This window comes from Ammospiza caudacuta, chromosome 6 (assembly GCF_027887145.1).
Source record: "Ammospiza caudacuta isolate bAmmCau1 chromosome 6, bAmmCau1.pri, whole genome shotgun sequence".
Classification (NCBI taxonomy): domain Eukaryota; kingdom Metazoa; phylum Chordata; class Aves; order Passeriformes; family Passerellidae; genus Ammospiza; species Ammospiza caudacuta.
Genome location: NC_080598.1, coordinates 43,056,031 through 43,073,483, shown reverse-complemented (window position 1 = coordinate 43,073,483; position 17,453 = coordinate 43,056,031). Strand labels below are relative to the sequence as shown.

The following is a 17,453-nucleotide window of genomic DNA, read 5'->3' as shown; positions in this document are numbered from 1 at the left end:
TACCATCGGGGCTGACTGCTGGAGACACTGCTTCCCTCCAGCCAGGGAATTCTGCATCCCTGGGGGCTGAATGTCATCCCCCAAGTGCTCATGTGAGGGAGGACAAGGCAGGACAGAGGCTGGGTAGAGCCTGGGAGCACTGGAGCATCGTGTGCTGGGAGGCTGTTTGGATTAGAAACTCTCAGTGGATAAGTGGGCTGGATAAAATGCCAGGGAGGAGAATCGGTTTGCTGAACTCCAGTAATTGGACTCATCTGCAAGAGTTGGGTAAGCAAAGTGAGCTGCTCACGCTCAACACAGGCAAAGAGAAGGAGCCAGCAGAGCAGAGCCAGCTGAGCCATGGCCCAGCAGGAGCAGCAGGGCAGGCTCTCAGCTCAGCATGGACTGTGAAGGCTGGGTGGGTGACATGGGAAGAAGCAGTATACTGCTGGGTGCCTAAGCCACTTGCTGAGCACAAGTGACTGAATTAAGGACATCACAGTGCGTGGGTGTGGGGAGAACACAAAGCACAGTCTAAAGGGAAGGATGCACTAAGGTATCTTTGGTGTGATTTGACTGCTCTTTAGAAAACCTGTGCTCAAAGGCCTGGGACAAAAACAAGGCAAGACCAAAGCTTTTGTAGTCACAGATGGAGAGGCAGGAATGAATCTGCTGAAGGGAGCCCAAACCAGTGTTTTCTGTGTGCTAGAGGGGAGAAACCAGGCCACTTAGTAAGTGAAGGGGACGGAAATGGTGAGCTGAACTGAGTGTGGAATGCATGTTTAAAACTCAAGCTTCCAGGGAAAGAAGACAAAAAGCCCAAACAAACAGCTGCTGATCCAGTGCAGGTACGTGAGCAGCTGGAAGACTGAGCTCTGTGGCTGTTCAGGCGCACGCACGTTGTCTGAGTCATCCGCAGCTTTGGCATGCTTGAAATTCAGCTTGACACTGCAGGTACCAGGACACGTGTTCTGCTGATCACTCTGTAACAGCTGTCTCTAACTGGTCGTGCTCAGGAAAGCCTGGCTGCTGTGGCTGCCTGGGTGGCCAAGGGGAGACAGGCAGGGATTGCTGAGGGGAATGACAGGATGGATTCAGTACCTCAGGTTAGCAAAGGATTTGGTGCAGCTCCTGGCTTGGCCGCCTGCGTGTACGTGTGCTTGTCGCTGCCTGGAAAATGGCTGCTGTCTCATCCTCACGTCAGCACAGCACACACAGGCAGGCCAAGCCCATAGCCAGACCCTTGTGGTACCAATGGAGTCCACAATCCCTATGGAAAATGAGTAGGCGGTTCTGAATCCGGCCCAGGGACCGTCTCTCCTGCCAGCAAGTTTGTAATTTGCGCCCCCCTCCTTTTAGGAGCCTTAAAAATAGAGACCAAGGCTGGGAAGCATGAAGGTTTTTCCAGGGCTTGTTGTGGAAGCAGAGCAGGCTGGGCTGCCTCTTGCTCTTCCCAGCCCCTGGGAGAGGCATGGGAAGCTGGCGTCCAAATGCCTCCCCTGGATGTGGAGCCTCACTCGTCGGCTCATTCATCTATGGCAGTAGCCCAGGTCTCCCCTCGTGATAAAGGCAGCTGGAGGCAGCTGGTTCAAAGGCCAGGCTGGTCAGGAAGAGGTGAGGGAAGTGTGGGAAGTCACTGCATGTCATGTAGGAAAACAAGCTCTAGCAAGGGATGAGAGAGCACGCTACAGAGCTGGGTGGGATCTGTTGTCCTCAGCATTGCTATTAGTGTCCTGGACCTTCACACCCTGAAAAGGCATTGGCTTTTTTCCCTGCCACCAAAGGCACAAGTGCTCAGAAAACCCAGTGGCACCATGCAGGTGTTGGCTGTGGCCTTGCCACCACTTTGAGGGTGCATGGCACATGGCACTCTGCCTGGGCTGCAGAGAAGGTGCTGCTGGGGACTCATCCCTCCGGGCTGGCTTCAGAGGAGTCCCGGAGCAAACCTGGTGTGGCTGCAGGAAGCCAGGCCCTTGGAGCGAGACAAAGTGCAGCCTGGACGCCGTGTGGTCACCAAGGGGTCCGTGACACCAGCAGTCTGGGCTGCTTCCTGGTCACCAGCCAGCTCCCCGCAGTTCCTCTGCTCCTGCGCTGCAGCTGGCCCCGGGCTCGCTCTGCTCATTGTCTGCTGAGGGTGATGGCAGCTATTCAGCGGCTGCCAGGTTTCAGGGAAAGGGAGAGATGAGCCACTCCTCCACCCACATTCTAGGAAAGCCTCTGGGATGAAGCCCTGCCGATACACACGTCCACTCTCCCCATCAGGGAGGGTGTGCTGTGGAGCTTATATTCCCCCTCCGCCCGCATCCCACATCCCCCTCTTATCAGCAGGAGTGATGCTGAGGAGCAGAGCTGGGAAGCAGCCCTGGCTGCTGCCCTGTCCCACACAATAGCGGAGTCTGCTACTCCCCGTCTCCTTGCCTGTTTGCCTTCCAGAGCCAGGCAGAGTCTCGCCATCACTATTATTTTGCTTTGTGTCAATATTATGACAACTAAAAGCAGGAGAACTGCATCCACATGATAAGCGGCCAGAGGCTCTGGGCTGGGTGTGGATTGGGTTCCAGTTTGGCAGGGGAGAGAAGCGCCTGGCAGCCCCTGCCCACCGACAGGCTGGGCTGGGAAAGTTGGAGAGCAGGGGCAGCAGCAGCAGAGCAGCAGCCAGTTTGTGCCTGTGTGCCGCTCCTCTTGTTCAGTGCTCACTGCCCTTTCCCCAGGGTAGGTGAAATGTGATTAATGTGCAGAATATGCTTGATTCTCTGGTGGAAAAGTAACCTCTGTGTCTTTCCTGAGGAGAGGGCTGCTCAGCTCCTGCTGGGAGAATCTCACCCCTCCCACGGTTGCCATTCCCTGTGCCTCCATCTGCTGCGGGCCCAGGCTGTTCTGTCTCTACCCGTGGCAGAAGGCCATGCACACTGCTGCACCAGTCCGTCCTGCTCTCAGCCTTGTTTTTCCCAAGCACAGCACTCTACAGCTACTGGAGAGAAATTCCTGCAAGCTTTCTGGGACTTAAAGCTGCAGCTCCCACCCAGGGCTTCAGGAGAGGAGCTTGGGCAGAGCAGGGTGAGCTGTGCTGTGATTTCTGTCTCTGCCTCCTGCTCTGGTCTCTCAGGCACTTGGTGTGCATGGGGCTGCTGTTTTGACGCAGTAGCTGTGCTCGCTGTCGGGGCTGCTGACTGAACGCTTACCTGTAGGTGCCCACGTATGCTTGGGGCTGTGGTGTGGCTCTCCAGTGCGTCACCCTGCCCCAGGCCTGTGCTTTTCTGCAAACACCCGTGGCCTGGCCAGTCCCCACAGCATGGGTCTGCACAGGCACTGCCACTGAGCACTGAGCAAGTGGCACTGTGTCTGCCAACGCTGATGTGTTCCTGGAACGCTGGCTGGACGAGGGCCGCACGCACCCAAACCAGGGCTTGGGTCTGGCACTCTCAGGGACACCCTTCTTGGTAGCATCGTCCCTGCCCCCACGAGGGATTAGTGTCTGAAAGCAGCACCCAGGCTTGCCAAGGATTCCCCTTGCCTGGGTTCTTCACCTGGAGTGCTCTCAGGCAGTCCTGGTGCTCATTCCATGTCCCTTCAAAACTCACGTCTGACCTAGGCCAGCCTGCAGTGCCCGTGACCCGCGGGGAACAGCCCCTGATGTCCCCAGGCATGGAGCTGGAGTGTCAGGTGCCTGCAGGTTTGGCTGTGGGTCCCCAGGGAGGCTGAGCTCCCCTCCCCAGGAGCCCAAACAAACAGCAGAGTTCCTGCCACGTGCGGCCGGTGCTGACTAAGGCCGGACGCTTCCGCCTGCCGTGGGCCGGGGCTGCAGGCCGCCGCCATCGGGGCGCACAGCCCGGCCCATTTCCCCCTATTGTCAGCCTCCCCTCGGCAAACACATCCCCTGCACACCTGGGCTGGGACAGGCGCTGACGCCACCACAGCAGCCGCCAGGGACAGGGGATGTGCTGCCGAGGGCATCTCGGAGTTGGAGCTGCTGCAGCACAGTTCTGAGGAGTCTTTCCGGGCCCAGGTGCCCAGGCAGCTTGTTTGCAAGCTGTTTCCTTGAGGAGCAGCCCTGACTGTTCGGGGGTCATTGGTGCAGCTCTGCTTGCCTGCAAGGGCATTGGAGATCCCTGCATTTCTCAGAAGTCAGCAGCAGTGGCCTGAGAGAGAGGCCTGGGTTACCTGTGCCAAGAGGCTGGAGCTGGGGATGCCCCAGCCAGCCCATTCCCGTCCTCATTCTCACTGCCGAGATACAAACTGCAGATGATTGACCTGGTTTATCCCAGTGCTAGCATGGACTGACTCTCTGGTAGTGGAGCTTAGGAGACTCTCAGAGAAGAGATCACAGAAGCAGGGAAAGCAATCAAATGAAACAGTGAGGGTGAGACCTGGGGGCTCTGGGATGATGGCAGGTGTGAGGAGCCCAGTGCCCTACATCTTCATGCTGCTCTGACCTCAGGAGTCCCGTCACAATGCAGGATATAGGGAGCTGCTGGTGGGGTTCTTGCCTACTGGGGTCAAACACAAGAGGGTGACTGTGCTGGGCACTGGATCATGGATGGACTGGCCCTTCCCCTGGTAGAAGCCTATAGCTTTGATGAGACTGAGTTATCTGTCCTACATAGCAGCAGAACAAAAATAATGCCCTGAGGATTTCAGAGGTGTTCTCCGAGGGCTTCAGGGGTGACACAGGAGGCCCTGGCTGCAGTCAGTTTAAGAATGATGCAGGGACAAGTTTTTATTGGGTTCTTCCATGTGAGATGCCAAAGGTGGGATTTTGCAGAGTATAAGATGCCCGTGAGAGAACTCTGATGCTGACATGGGGCTGTTTTATGGAAAAGATTACTTAGGAGGGACCTTGCCTGCAGTGAGCAGGGTGGGGTTTGCAGGGAAGAGCCGCTGCTTGCTCTGGGCTCCTTCAGTGCCCGGGCAGCCAGGGCCCCTGCTCTTCCCCCTCACCCTGAAGGAGACATGGAGGTGACCCTGTTCCCTGGCAGGGCTGTGCCATGGCATGCTTGCAGCGGAGTGCCAGGGCTGGCCTTCCTCACCTGACAGCCAGGGCTCACCCACAGCAAGGACACTCCGTCATTCCCCACTCACCTCGGTGAGCAGGGCAGGGAGGTGGCACAGGCAGCAGTGCCATATTCGAGGGGATGCTCCCAGTCAGCAGCCACTGCGTGGGGCTCACTGCAGGGAGGCATTTGCTCTTTAAGGAAATGTCTCTGTTTGCCTCATGTCCCTGGCTGGTTCCTTGAGCTTCCTCTGTCCCTTCTCCCTAATGTGTAACTCCGCTCCCCAGAGCCGAGTGGGGGCGGCGCGAGGGACATGCTGGTGCATTTATAGCATCGACCTCCAGCCCTGTCCTGCAGCTGGGGAAGGGCACATTTGGCCCCCCAGGGAGGAGCATGGCACAATGCTCCAGCAGCTGTGACCCCAGCCGGCTTGATGTTTCTCCCATATGCAGGAGGATGTTGCTGATCACAGGTGACTGGTGTCCAAATATTATTCCTCTTCTCCTGTCTCTGCTCCACACTGCCTAGAAAGTGGATGCTCATCCCAGGAATGTAAACTCTGCCCAAGGCCTCTGAGGAAATAGCTTCAGACCAGGAACAGGACTGCACTCAGCAATTAAGGGCTGGTCTCCCCAGCCACACAGCTCCTGGGGGAGAGCCCTTTGCTCCAGCGCCAGAGGCTGGCCTTGTGTCTGAGAGGTGGCCCCAAGGGACCTTCCTACAAGGACAGGCATGAGGCCCCGTGTGGTCACGGTCTTTGCAATAACAGGATTCTGTCTGTCCAGTGAGTTGGCAGCAGCTGCTGCTCAGGGCAGCCTCTGCTCTCGGGTGGGAGGAAATGCTCTCTTCACCCCATCTCACAACCAGCCCTGGGGAAGTGGGAAAGGGGTCCCCTTGGCCCAGGAGGGTCTGTAGGGTGGCAGAGGGAGACCACAGGCATGCTCCAGTCACCACTTTAAGGATGTTACCTGCTTTTTGCTGCCCAGCCAGGAGAAGGAGCATGAACAGGCACTGACACTGCCACAGCAGCCCCAGCAGCTGCTGAGTTGGTGCTGAGTGATGAACTGCAGCACACCCTCCCCGCGGTGGGGCTGGGAGTTCTCTGTGCTTATCTCTGCAGCATCTCCATGCTAATTTGCCAGGCCTTGCTCCAGCAGCTTTGTGACACACTCAGTGGTACCAATGCCTAGAAACTCCCGACTGAGCCCAGCTCCTGCTTGTGCCTGAGTCACTGCCACTTGCATGGCCCAGCAGGGCTGAGGACAGGCATCTGGCATGCCCTGCATCCCTTGGGGACAGATCCCACAGGCTGGGAGCGGATCACTGGCATCCTCATGCTGCAGGGACAGACCTCACATGGTGTTGGGTAGGGAAGCCCTGAAGCAGCCTCCCCACTCTCCCAGGAGGACGTGAATCCTGGCACGGACACAGAGCTCGTTATTTCCCTGGGACCTGCAGCCCACGGGGGATCGTGTTGCCTGTCGGCATCTCATCACACCTCCCATAGTTCCAGCTTCCCTGGCCTCTGGGGCTTAAAAATAGAACAGAAAAGGCCAACAGAGCTCCTTTGGGTTGGCAGCAGGGTTTGACCCAAGACCTGCTGTGCCCCCTTCCCTTCCGAGCTGTAGACCAGAACCAGGATGCTGTACCTGAGGCTGAGGGGGCTGGAAACCCTTTGGCAGGGGTCCAGCGGCAGGGGCTGATGGAACAGGCACGGGGCAGCTTGAGGGGGAAGGGGATGGGTGGACAGGCACGGGAAGTTTGGGTGGGAACAGGGCATCAGTAGAGGAATTAAGAGGATGGTGGGAAAGGGGCTGTTGTATGGGGGCAGGAGGCAGGTGGGCGCAGAACGGGTGGATGGGCATGGGGCAGCGAAAACAGCAAGCCGAGAAACCCAGCAGAGCCCCGGTGGTTCCCGCCGGCCGGGGATTCACCGGGCACGGGGCGGTGAATGGAAGCGCCGGGACAGCCCGATGGTGCGGTGCCCGGAGGCGGTGCGGGGGCGCTGGAGGAGAGGGCTCCGCCGCGTCCGGGAGCACCGGCCGTGCCCGCGGCCCCCGGGGCCAGCACCTGCTCCCGCCCCGCGGCGGGGCCGGGGCGGGGCAGCGGTGGGGCGGTGGCGGTGAAATACGGCCGCGGAGCGGGGCGCGCTCCTATGGCCCGGCGGCGGCGGAGGCGGCACGGCGGGGCCGGTGGCGGGGCGGCATGCCGGGGGCGGAGGGGCGGTAGTGGCGGCGCCGAGTCTGTACCGGGGCGGCGATGCGGCTGCTCGGCGCCTTCCTGCGGCTGCTGGTGGCCGGGACGCTGGGGGCACCGCCCGCCCCGGTGAGAGCCGAGGGGCGGGAGGGGGCTCGGAGCGCGGTGCGGCTGCTCGGGGCGGCCGCGGGGGCCGGGACGGCTCCTCCCGGCGCTGGGCGGAGGGCGGCAGCGGGTCACCCCGTTATGCCCCCCCAGAGCTCGCCTTTCTCTCCTGTAGGCCCCGGAGGAACGGGGGACCGCCAGCACGGAGTCTCCCGGTGAGTTGGAAATGGGCGGCCGCCGGTACCACGGCTGGGAGGGGGCAGCAACCCAGGGAAGGCTTCGCGCAAGGCCGGGGTGCGTTGGGTGCTACCCGGGGCTGTGTTACCTCTGGAGCCCCGTGGTGACAGCCGGGGAGGTGGCCGGGAGCTGTCCCGAGGCTCGGAGCAAGCTGACGCCCCCAGCCGTCCTCGGGCACCGGGTACCGCCGCGGGCCGGAGCGGAGCGCAGCCCGGTCCCGAGAGTGCCGCCCCTCCGGTGCCGGCATGCGGGGTGCCGGGTGAGAGAGCTCCGCTCGGCTCTCCCTGCCCAGGGGACGGCTGTCCGGCCGGGCGAGGTGCGGGGGAGCCCCTTGGCGGCGGAGCTCGGGGGTGAGCAGAGAGCCGGGGCAGGAGACCCACTGGCGGATAGAGGAGAAAGAACCGTCGGGGCGGCTGTGTGAGCCCCCGCACAGTGATGTGCACAGTACAGTGACGAACTTACTGGGAGCACAGAGTGGTCCTTTGCTTCCCTGTGCTCCGCGGTGGCTGCAGGACCCCCCCGCGGCTGCTGCACCTGCCCGGCTGGGCTCTGCCGCCCTGGGCGCCCCTGACAGTCCCTGTCTCTTGCAGTCCTTACCTTTCGGGAGATCTGGAATCGTAGTTTCTGCCGGCCTCTGGAGCAGCTGGTGGACGTCATTACCGAATTCCCCAACGAGGTGGAGTACATTTTCAGACCCTCCTGCGTCTCTCTGCAGCGCTGCGGAGGCTGTTGTGGGGACGAGGGTCTCCGCTGCGTGCCCGTGGAGACGAGCACGGTCACCATGCAGGTACGAGCTGCTGCTGCGGGGCCGGGGCTGGGGCTGCCGCACGGCTGGAGGGGGGCTCACCAGCGCCGGGAAGTGAGCTAGCAGCTTTGCATCCTCTAGGCATTGTAGCAGTGCTGCTAGCGAGGGAGAGGACTTACAACTGCTGAAATGCGACGAGCCAAGCCAGTCGGGTCCCTCTGCCTGCTCTTTGGGCTTGGCCCTGAGGTCAGGTGTCACCCCATGTACCAGGCAGCAGCTGTCCTCACACTGCAGCCCCTGCACTGAGCTGCCAGAGATCAACCTGCTGATCCTGCAGGGACCAGGGAAATGCTCTGCTTTGCCATGGATGATGGACTAGGGAATGCCTGCAGTAAACCACCAGTGATTTTGGTCTCTGAGGTTGAAAGTGTGTTGGAAGGCAGGATGGCAAAAAGCTCTTGGCTGGGATGGATCAAAAGCCTGGTGTGAGCAGAAGGCAGCTCCCCAAGCACAGGTCTCCCTCTATGGGAGGGATCCTGCTGCTGTGTGCAGGGTGGAAATGCCAGACGCATCCGCAGGGGCTAGTGGGGATCACAGAATGATGAATGTATCCTGTAAGGCCCTTGGATGTCCAACCTGAACTTGAAGCTGGGCTGTGACATGTGACACTGCAAATCCTGTACCCCTGGGCTAGGGAGACACTGTGGTACTGACTCCAGTCAATTCCAACTCAGTGCTGTAGGAAGTGTCCAGGAGGAGGCAGCAGCAGTGGGATTGGCCTGAAAAACACCACTGGAAGGATATTTCTGTCAGAGAAGGGAGGTGTGCAAAGGGGTCAGAAACGTGAAAATTGTGCAGAAAGGTAGAGACTGAAAAATCTTTTCTAAGGCTGGGAACTCCCAAGGCCATGGGACTTAAATTAAAGCCCTGAAGACAAGGGGTGGCACTGGCAGAGCCTCCCAAGCTGCCGGGGCAGCTGGGCCTGGCCAGTGCTGCCTACGTGTGGAGGTGGACTCTGTTGTTGGAGGTCCCGAGGAACAGGTTAGACATGCATCTTCCCAAGAGCCTGGGGTGGCAAGGCAGTGGCTCGGGAGTCTTTCCAGCCCCCTCCTGCTACTGCCTGAGAAGTAACCTTTGCTCTTCTTTCAGCTCCTGAAGATAAAGCCAAATGGGGAGGCACCCTATGTGGAGATGGCGTTCACCGAGCACAAGCAGTGCGAGTGCAGGTAGGGACTCCTGGGGTCCAGCACGAGCAAGCCTGCCAGCTCTCCCTGTGTGCGGAGCGGGGGCACCCTCTGGGCACCCTGGCTGGGCTGGCACCCCTCTTGCTGTCTTTGCACTGGGGCTTGCAGGTGCTTGTGGCCCTTGTCCAGCTGCAGGCTGCAGCACAGCTCTGCACCTGCTCCCCGCAGACAATGGGGTGTGTGCCATTGTGAACACAGGTCAGGCACCATGCACTGTCTGCAGGCTGTGCTCCCCACCCCTGTAGCTGCCTTGGCATGTCTGGTCTATGCTCTTTAGCCAGGGGATCTGCCTGTGGGTAATGGAGCAAGGCTGGTGGCTCTGTGGCAGCAGTTTGGTGTGTGATAGCACGTACAAGGTGGTGGCTCTGCAGGGAGCTCCGTGGCTTGGCGTGCCTAGATGTGACTGTGGCCCAAAGAGAAAGCTCAACAGCTGAGTCTTGGGCCACCATTTAAGGGAGGCTACCCCATACAGACCTGGGGGTACAGCAGAGGTTTACATCCAAGCCAACAAATGAAAGCCTAAAACACACAGTGCCACCCTGGCCTGGATATGCAGCGCTGGCCTGGAATGGATGCACAGCACCTGCCTGCCGCAGACTGCTGGCACCTGTCAACCCCTTGGGGTGCTCACTGTGTCCCAAAAGTGGTGAAAGCCTGGGCAGGATGGGGCCTCTGCAGTGCTGTGGGAGCAGCTCTGGTGCTGCCTGCAGCTGGTCCTTGCCATAGAGACTCCAGCACTGCCTGCATGGGGGGCCCTGGTCATCACTCTTCATCATGATCCCAAGGTGATTTAGTATTGTGAAAACTGGGGGATGAGTGTCCTGCTGGGCAGCCATTAGACATGATCCTTTCCTGGAAGAATATCCTGAGGATTCCCAGACTGGTATTCCCCTGCAGTTTTACGAGCAGCTGTACTGGAGCAGACCCAGCTCCACATGGTCTCTGTCTGTCAGTAGATGCAGAAGGCAGAGTGGGAAGAAGCAGATATATTACTTGCCTCCTTCTCTGCTTCCAGCTATTTCCCATGCAGGGAATTTCCTAAGCCTTTTGTGCTTTTCCTCCCTAGGGTAACTTTCAGGGGATCTCCTATGAGCACTTGTGCAGGCTGCCCTCTGTAGCAGTTTTTGGCTTCTTCCTAATGTGCTCTCCACACCTATATATCACTGCCTTCTGTAGTTAGTGTAGGAATGGCAGATGTCCTGGCTGTGACGCCCACAGGGGAGATAGGTCATGGCTGAGAACCCACCACCAGGACTTTGCAGCAAATCCCCCATGTTTGTCACTCAGGATGCTGCACCTTGTTTCACTATGGGATGTGCAAGCTGCCACTGGGAGCAGCTGAGGCTGAGCTTGCCCTCTCCAGCCTCACTGGCAAAATGTCACAGCCCCAGGGTAGTCACCCAAGCCAACCAGCCCCTGTGCTGTCTCTGCCTGCTGCAATCAGCTCCTGATTGAGGGCTTGATGAGGTCAAGAGAAGAGCTATTTTGTCTGTTTTAAACATGAATGATGACAGGTAGATTGTGCAGTGTATTGGGCATGTCCCGGGGCCAGCTCCTGCAGCTCAACATGCAGCACTGCCCAATAACCACTTCTCTCTGTCATTTTCCAATCTGCAGGCCCCGGCAGGACCTGATGAGGTTGGGAAGGTGAGTGACACCAGGGGCTTTGTTACTGGCTGGGATTGTGGGTCTCATCTCCCACTCATCAGCCCTTCTTGTGATACTTTCCTTCTGAAGGAGGAGGTCCAAGGGCCGAGGTAAGAGAAGACAAGACAAGAAGGGACGGAAAGACTGTGAACTGTAAGTGAGCAGGGGCAGGTATGGGTGGTGTCTTCTGGGTTAATTTTCTTGGGATGTGTCTTCATTAAGCATTTAGATCTTTACTGACACTGTGAGCAGTGAAGGGTTTGTGCAGAGCAGACACAGAAGTAAGCAGGAGGGGACAGTGGCTGTGGGGAAACAGGCCTCCTGCCGAAGACTCAGGAGGTACCTGGTAGTCCCCAGGCTCAGCAGCTCAAAGCTGGGCAGAATGGGGATGGATAGGCTTGGTGACTTGATGGTGTTTTGCTCTATTGCCATCACAGACCATGGCGGATTTCATGGATCCATGAATTTCCAGCTTCAGCCTCATCTTGCTGCCAGTTGTGTCCTTACTGCTGTCCTTGACTGATTGTTGTTTGGGTTACTCTACTCTTTCCATCCTTTATCTCACTTTCTCAAACTCCTTGCTGTCACAGCACAGGCTGGACACACTTTTGAGGTGTGACACCTGTGGCCAGCAGTTTGCTCTGGCATTCCCCCCTTTTGTGTGGAGGCTGCTGTTGGGGCTCAGCAGTGGCAGCCCCACCACCCTCACTGCTCCCCCTGAGGAGGCTGCCTGCAGGCCCTGCCCCTGCGCTTCTGTGTCCCAGGCACAAAGGGGGCCCCAGGGCAGAGCAGGTCCCGTGCTGGCAGTGCTCACCCCGTGCCCTGCTCTCTTTGCAGGTGTGGCACACCCCGCAGGTAGCCCCTGCCCTGCCCCAGCCCTGCTCCCACCATGGGCCGAGCCAGCTGCCCTTGTCCCCAGCACGGGGCACTGTGTAGCCGTGTCCCTCCAGACTCCAGCACGGAAGAGCTGACTGTTACTCCTGCTTGGCCCTGCTGGGAGCACCGCCTGGCACCAAGGACTCCCTTGCCCATCTGCCCCACTGGCAGCAAGAGAAAAGGACTTGAGACCAAGCCTGGGGCTGAAGAGGAGGAGCTCAAGCAGTGTGCTGCTGTTTGAGGACATTCTGGGGACAATGAGGAGCCAAGCTGGTGCATGTGCTGCTGGAACTGGCTGGGGAGGACAGCATGATGTGGCAGTGAGTGGAGATGGCTCACAGGGCTGCACCTGCAAAACTTCTCTGTCCTGCAGCTGGGGAGGAAGGAAACCTGGGGCAGGCAAGGCTGTAGGGCTGCATCCGTCCCAGTTTTGGCACGGGGCAGGTGCCAGGGATCTTGCCTGGGAAGCTGTTCTGCTTGGGAACAGAAGGGAACTGGGCTCCTCATGTTTTCACAACTGCATCTCAGCTTTGCCCTGCTCAATAAAAGCTGGTCAGATATGGGAGCTGGCAGCTCCTGTCTGCTTTCCACCAAGGCAGAGAACTTCCCCATGGGCACCCACTCAGGCTGCAATAGGGCTGTGACCCAGGGTTTGTGCCCATCACCAATCCTGCAGCACCAAGGGACTGCCCTTGCTGTGATGCTGGAGATGGGCAACCAGCAGGTTGCTCCCTGGGCTGGGGGCTATCCTTGTGCTGGAGTTCAACTGGGTGCCAGGAGACCCTTGGGTGAGCTGCCCTTCCCCTCCACAGCACAGTGTGGGACTGGTACTTCTCCCTGTTCACCCTGCCCATCCTGTGCTCACCCATTCTCTTTTTTTGTTTGAAAGCTTCAAACAAAAGACCGGAGGGCAAGATCTGCAAAGGTTTCAAGGTTACCCTTAAATGATGGGACCTGTGGTTTATCCTGCTCTGAGGAACAAGAGTGGAGCCTAACCCAGCAAGAACTGGGGTCCAAGGTGGCTCCTTGCCACACCTGACAGAGCTGCCTGTGGTAGGGGTTACGTTATGACTCTCCAAGCCGTAATGCTGGTGTTGCCTGAGGCTGGGGACATGGGGACAGGGCAGATCCCTGCCAGGGGAAGCTGAAGGGGGGTGTTGAGGTTATGTAAACCTGCATACTGCCATCATATAGCAGGGAATTGACTGTGTGAGTTGTAATTGTGCAGCTGGGCATTTCGTTCAGGAGCTTGCTGGATCCCTTTTGGATCCCATTTCCAGGCATCCACAGTGTCCTGGAGCACAGCCTACATGGCCTTTGCCTCAAAAATAGCCCATGAAGTTCCTCCTTCACTACCTCACAGATGAGGGGAACTCACTGCTCCCCTTCCCACATCACTCAAAGTCTGTGTGGACCATGTGCTGGCCTGGTCCACACAGGCTTTCCCTGTCACTGTGTGTCATTTCTGCCTGGCTGGCTCTGCTCTGAGGCCAAGGAGAACCAAGTGCAGCACTTGAGGATGTATGTGATGGTTTCTGTATTGTCTTTAATACCCTGGTAGTATTATGTGTTTAAAAAAGGAAGCTACATAAATCAAGTATGTTAATTAATAAAAATAAGTTTATCAAGACTCATGATTAGGATTAAAACAAATTCAAGCACACTAACACACAGTGGCTTTTCCTGTACACAGTTCCTGGTGTCTCTTTGGCCACTGCCTGGCACTGAGGTGTTCCAGGCAGCCCTGCCCATCAGACGTGGCAGGGCCAGACCCCTGCCTTGCACAGACCCCTGCCTTGCTTCTCTCCCTCCATCACCTGGGTGCAGTGTGTGGCCTTGTCCCCTGCTGCTCCCGTGGCATGGGGTGTTGGAGAGCAAGAATGTGAGTGCTGGGAGGGATGTGGCTGTCCCACTGCAGCCATGGTGAGCAGAATAGCTGGGGCAGGTCTGGAGCAAGGGGAAACATCACTTACGCAAGAGGTTTGGGAGCTGCGGCTCCAGCTGTCAGGGCTCCCTCCAGCTCCATGGAGGTAACAGGAACCGAATGAGCCTAGCCCATGAAGTTCCTGTGCTTGCTGCAGGCATCACATGCCCAGGGCAGTGCTAGCTCCTTTCCCTGTCCCTGCCAGAGGGGAGAGTCCTCAGACCCTCCTCACTCCAGGGTGGCAGGGACTGCCAGCAGGACCTCCCACCCAATGGAAGGATGAGGATCAGGGTGAGGGACTGCTGCTCTGAGGGGCAGAGGCTTCCTGGCTTCAGGGCTTGTGTCCAATGCCCATGTTTCCTCTCAAGGGGACCCACCACTGTCTGCCTGTCCCTCTGTGTGGTCCCTGTTGTAGGTCTTTTTATACCACAAGCTCCTGGGAGCTCTCCTTGGCCACAGCAGATGTGTGAGCACTCTGACAAGATCAGCTACATCTACAGAACCCCATGTTTCCAGGTACTACAGTGCAGGGCTGTAGGTGCCCTTGTGAAGGGACCCTGACATACCTCAGCCCCAAAGACAGCAGCATCCACCATGGACAGGCAGAAAACCTGTTCCAGCCCCAGTGCTCCCAAATCCCTCACCCTTTCTTTGCCTGAGTACCCCTTGCAGCTGTCCCACAGAGCCCAGGAACAACACACCACTGGGTTATCAGCGTCCCTGGGCTCCCTGTGCCTTCCAGCTTTACAGGGCAAAGGTTTGTTTAATAAGGCTTTAGGAGCTGCAGCAAGATGGTTTAGGAGGATAGTTATAGGGAGACAAAACATAAGGCAGCCTCATGCACCAGGAAAAATATCTTACATTTTTTGGGAAGTAACTGTAAAGGTGATGTGGGCATTGGCCCAGAGATGTAGCATTGTAGCTGGTGAAGCCGTGATGTTGAAGCTTCCCTGTCACCTCTGGTGTCCCTGAGCACAGGCTGCCATCAGAGCTCTGCCACCCAGCAGTGTCTCCCAGCCATGCCCAGGCAGGTCTCCAGCGTGTCTCCATGCAAATAAAGAAACACCGAGGTCCTAACTTCACGATTGTGACTTATAAGTCTTTTGCACCCTCACAAAATTTGTCATAATCCTGCCTGTTGAAGCCAATGATGTTTGCAGTCTCAGCATATTTTAAGCTTTTGCCAGCTCTCATGTGTCAGTTTTAGCTTGTGAGAAAAGAGGCAGCTCTCACTCCTCTCCCTGCTCTTGGTCTGTGCTGGTTCTGCTTTGGCAGTTCCCACTTCCCAACAAGGAGCACAAGCTCTTCAACAGGTTAATCTAAAAGTAATCCCCTAAATTTAAGGGACTCTGTCCAGCACTGACATGCAAACCTGAAAGCCCACAGGTAAAGGCAGTTGTGTCTCAGGGCTGGTACTAATCTTCTTCCCCTGCAAGGCTTTTCCTCACACGAGCGTCCTTGAGGCACTTCCTGCTGATGCCTTTGACTCACTCTCTTCTGGCCACTCCAGAAATGTTTAATGAAGAACTTAACTGAGTTTTGTACCCTCTTGGTGACTCCTCTTCCCACATCTCCCTGCCACCATCACCTCAATATCCAAACCACTCTACAGATAGATTTTGCTGGATTTTGTGGTTTTCCTGTGCTCTGTCCTCTCCAGGCCCACACAGATCTGCTGAAGCCAGGCAGGTGAGTTGTGCCAGCAGCACCCCTGCTCTCATCCTTGACTCTCCTTCACTTCTTGCCTACTCAGACTTTTCACTTCAAGGAGGAGCCTCCAGTCTCTGGTGGGAATTAAAAGACCACCAAGACTGTGGGGTGTAAATAGGCTGGGCAGAAGAAATTGGTCTCTGTTAGGCAGAGGCTGGAAAAGGAACCTGGAAGTGTTTTGAGAAGAAACCAAGGAACCAAGCACATCAATTGTGTTTGGGCAGCAAGTTGTCTTACAAAGCAGATGACTTTGCATCCTCCTAGACCTGCCCTCTGAGGCACAACTAGTACTTTCATACTCCCAAAGAAATGGTCTTTGTAAGAGAGGCAGTGTTTGGTGCTGGATGCTGAGCTGTGGGCACAGGCTTTACTGCCCCGTGCTGTTGTTAACAGGCTGGGCTGTGCACAGGAGCTGCCCAGGGCACCTGAGCCCAGGGACATCCCCTACAAGTGTGTGCAGGGTAACCACAGGCCTGGCACAAAGGGGGGCCCCCTCTGCCAGCCCCACAACAAGTACCAGGTCCAGCAGGGGCTGGACACAGTGCCTGACCAGGCTGGTGTGGCTGTGATGGCACAGCACAGGGCCAGCTTCCCAGAATGAAAACCCCCATCCTAGGATCATTTCCTGCTGTAGTGGGACATGCACATAGGTTAGCAAGGGATGGACAAAGATGCAGGGGCCTCCCTTTTCCCAGGCAATCTTAGCACAGTTTTCCCAAGGGTGTCCCTTAGCTTTCATTCCAGCCCTTCTCCCTTTGCAGATCCCCTGCCATGCCAGTGGTAAGGAAGTTATCTAGTCTGGGACCAACCATCCCACAGACACAGCAAACCAGCTGGCCAGTCGGTAGTAACCACTTGAGCACTCCTGGTTCAGCAAATCTCCTTCACTAAGAAGTGCAGTGATCTAGCAGACCCTGCAAGGCCTCCTGGCCTTCCATGAAAAAGCCAGGCCAGGAGGGCAGGAATACATGTTTCTAGGATAAGCCAAAGACTGGTATTTTTCACACACAAAGCATTTGTTTACCACCAGCTGGGATATCGATTATGCTGTCACTTTGCTGCACCTGAATGCACTTGTGCTGATCTTCCCTGTGCTGTACATTTAGAATAAGTTGGTAAAACCCAAAGAGTCTGCAAGAGCTGGTAGAAGGTCAGGCTGAGAGCTCAGTGTCAGGGCCAACGGCACTCATCTGAAAGAGGAAATCGGGAAGGGCCAGGGTACCCTGGGCTGGCCGTGATGAAGTGGCAAGATATCACCATCGTAACTGGCAGCGGGGAGCTGCTGGAATGGGTGGACGGCAGCAACAAAGGCTAATTAAAACACAGCTAATTTAAGCTTTATGGGAGGAAGGAAACACGGCTGCGAAGGCACAATTTAATGAACGGGAGCTTGGTTAATTAAGGACAATTAATGGTGAATAAGGATGATAATAAAGCAAGTGGAGCGACGCTTACCGCGCGTTAACGGGGAGGAGGAGGGCCTGCTTCGGGCGGGGGCGGGACGCCGGCGGGGGGACCCGGGCGCGGACCCCGCGGGGGGCGATGATGATGATGATGATGATGATGATGATGATGATGATGATGATGATGATGATCTCATCCGCGGCCAATCAGCACGGCCCGCCCCTGCCGCGCCCCCGCCGCTCCGCCCGGCGGCGCCGGGGGATGCAGGCGGCGGCGCTGCCCGGGCGCGGCACGGCGGGGCTGGGGGAGCGGGGCCCGTGCCGGGGGGGGCCCCGCGGGTGAGCGGAGGGGCCGGGGCGGGCGGCGCTGCCCGCTGGCGGTGTCGCGGCGGCGCC

General features: G+C 57.6%; 1 protein-coding gene across 1 annotated transcript; it reads left to right on the top strand.

Moving 5' to 3' along the window:
- The first annotated feature begins 7,144 nt into the window (after positions 1 to 7,144).
- Positions 7,145 to 13,598, top strand: PGF (placental growth factor). Its single transcript, XM_058807500.1, has 7 exons — positions 7,145 to 7,295; positions 7,447 to 7,486; positions 8,099 to 8,295; positions 9,403 to 9,479; positions 11,115 to 11,144; positions 11,235 to 11,297; positions 11,982 to 13,598. The coding sequence occupies exons 1-7, from the start codon at positions 7,230 to 7,232 to the stop codon at positions 12,001 to 12,003; spliced, it is 495 nt and encodes a 164-aa protein (XP_058663483.1). The 5' UTR covers positions 7,145 to 7,229; the 3' UTR covers positions 12,004 to 13,598.
- The last annotated feature ends 3,855 nt before the right edge of the window (positions 13,599 to 17,453 follow it).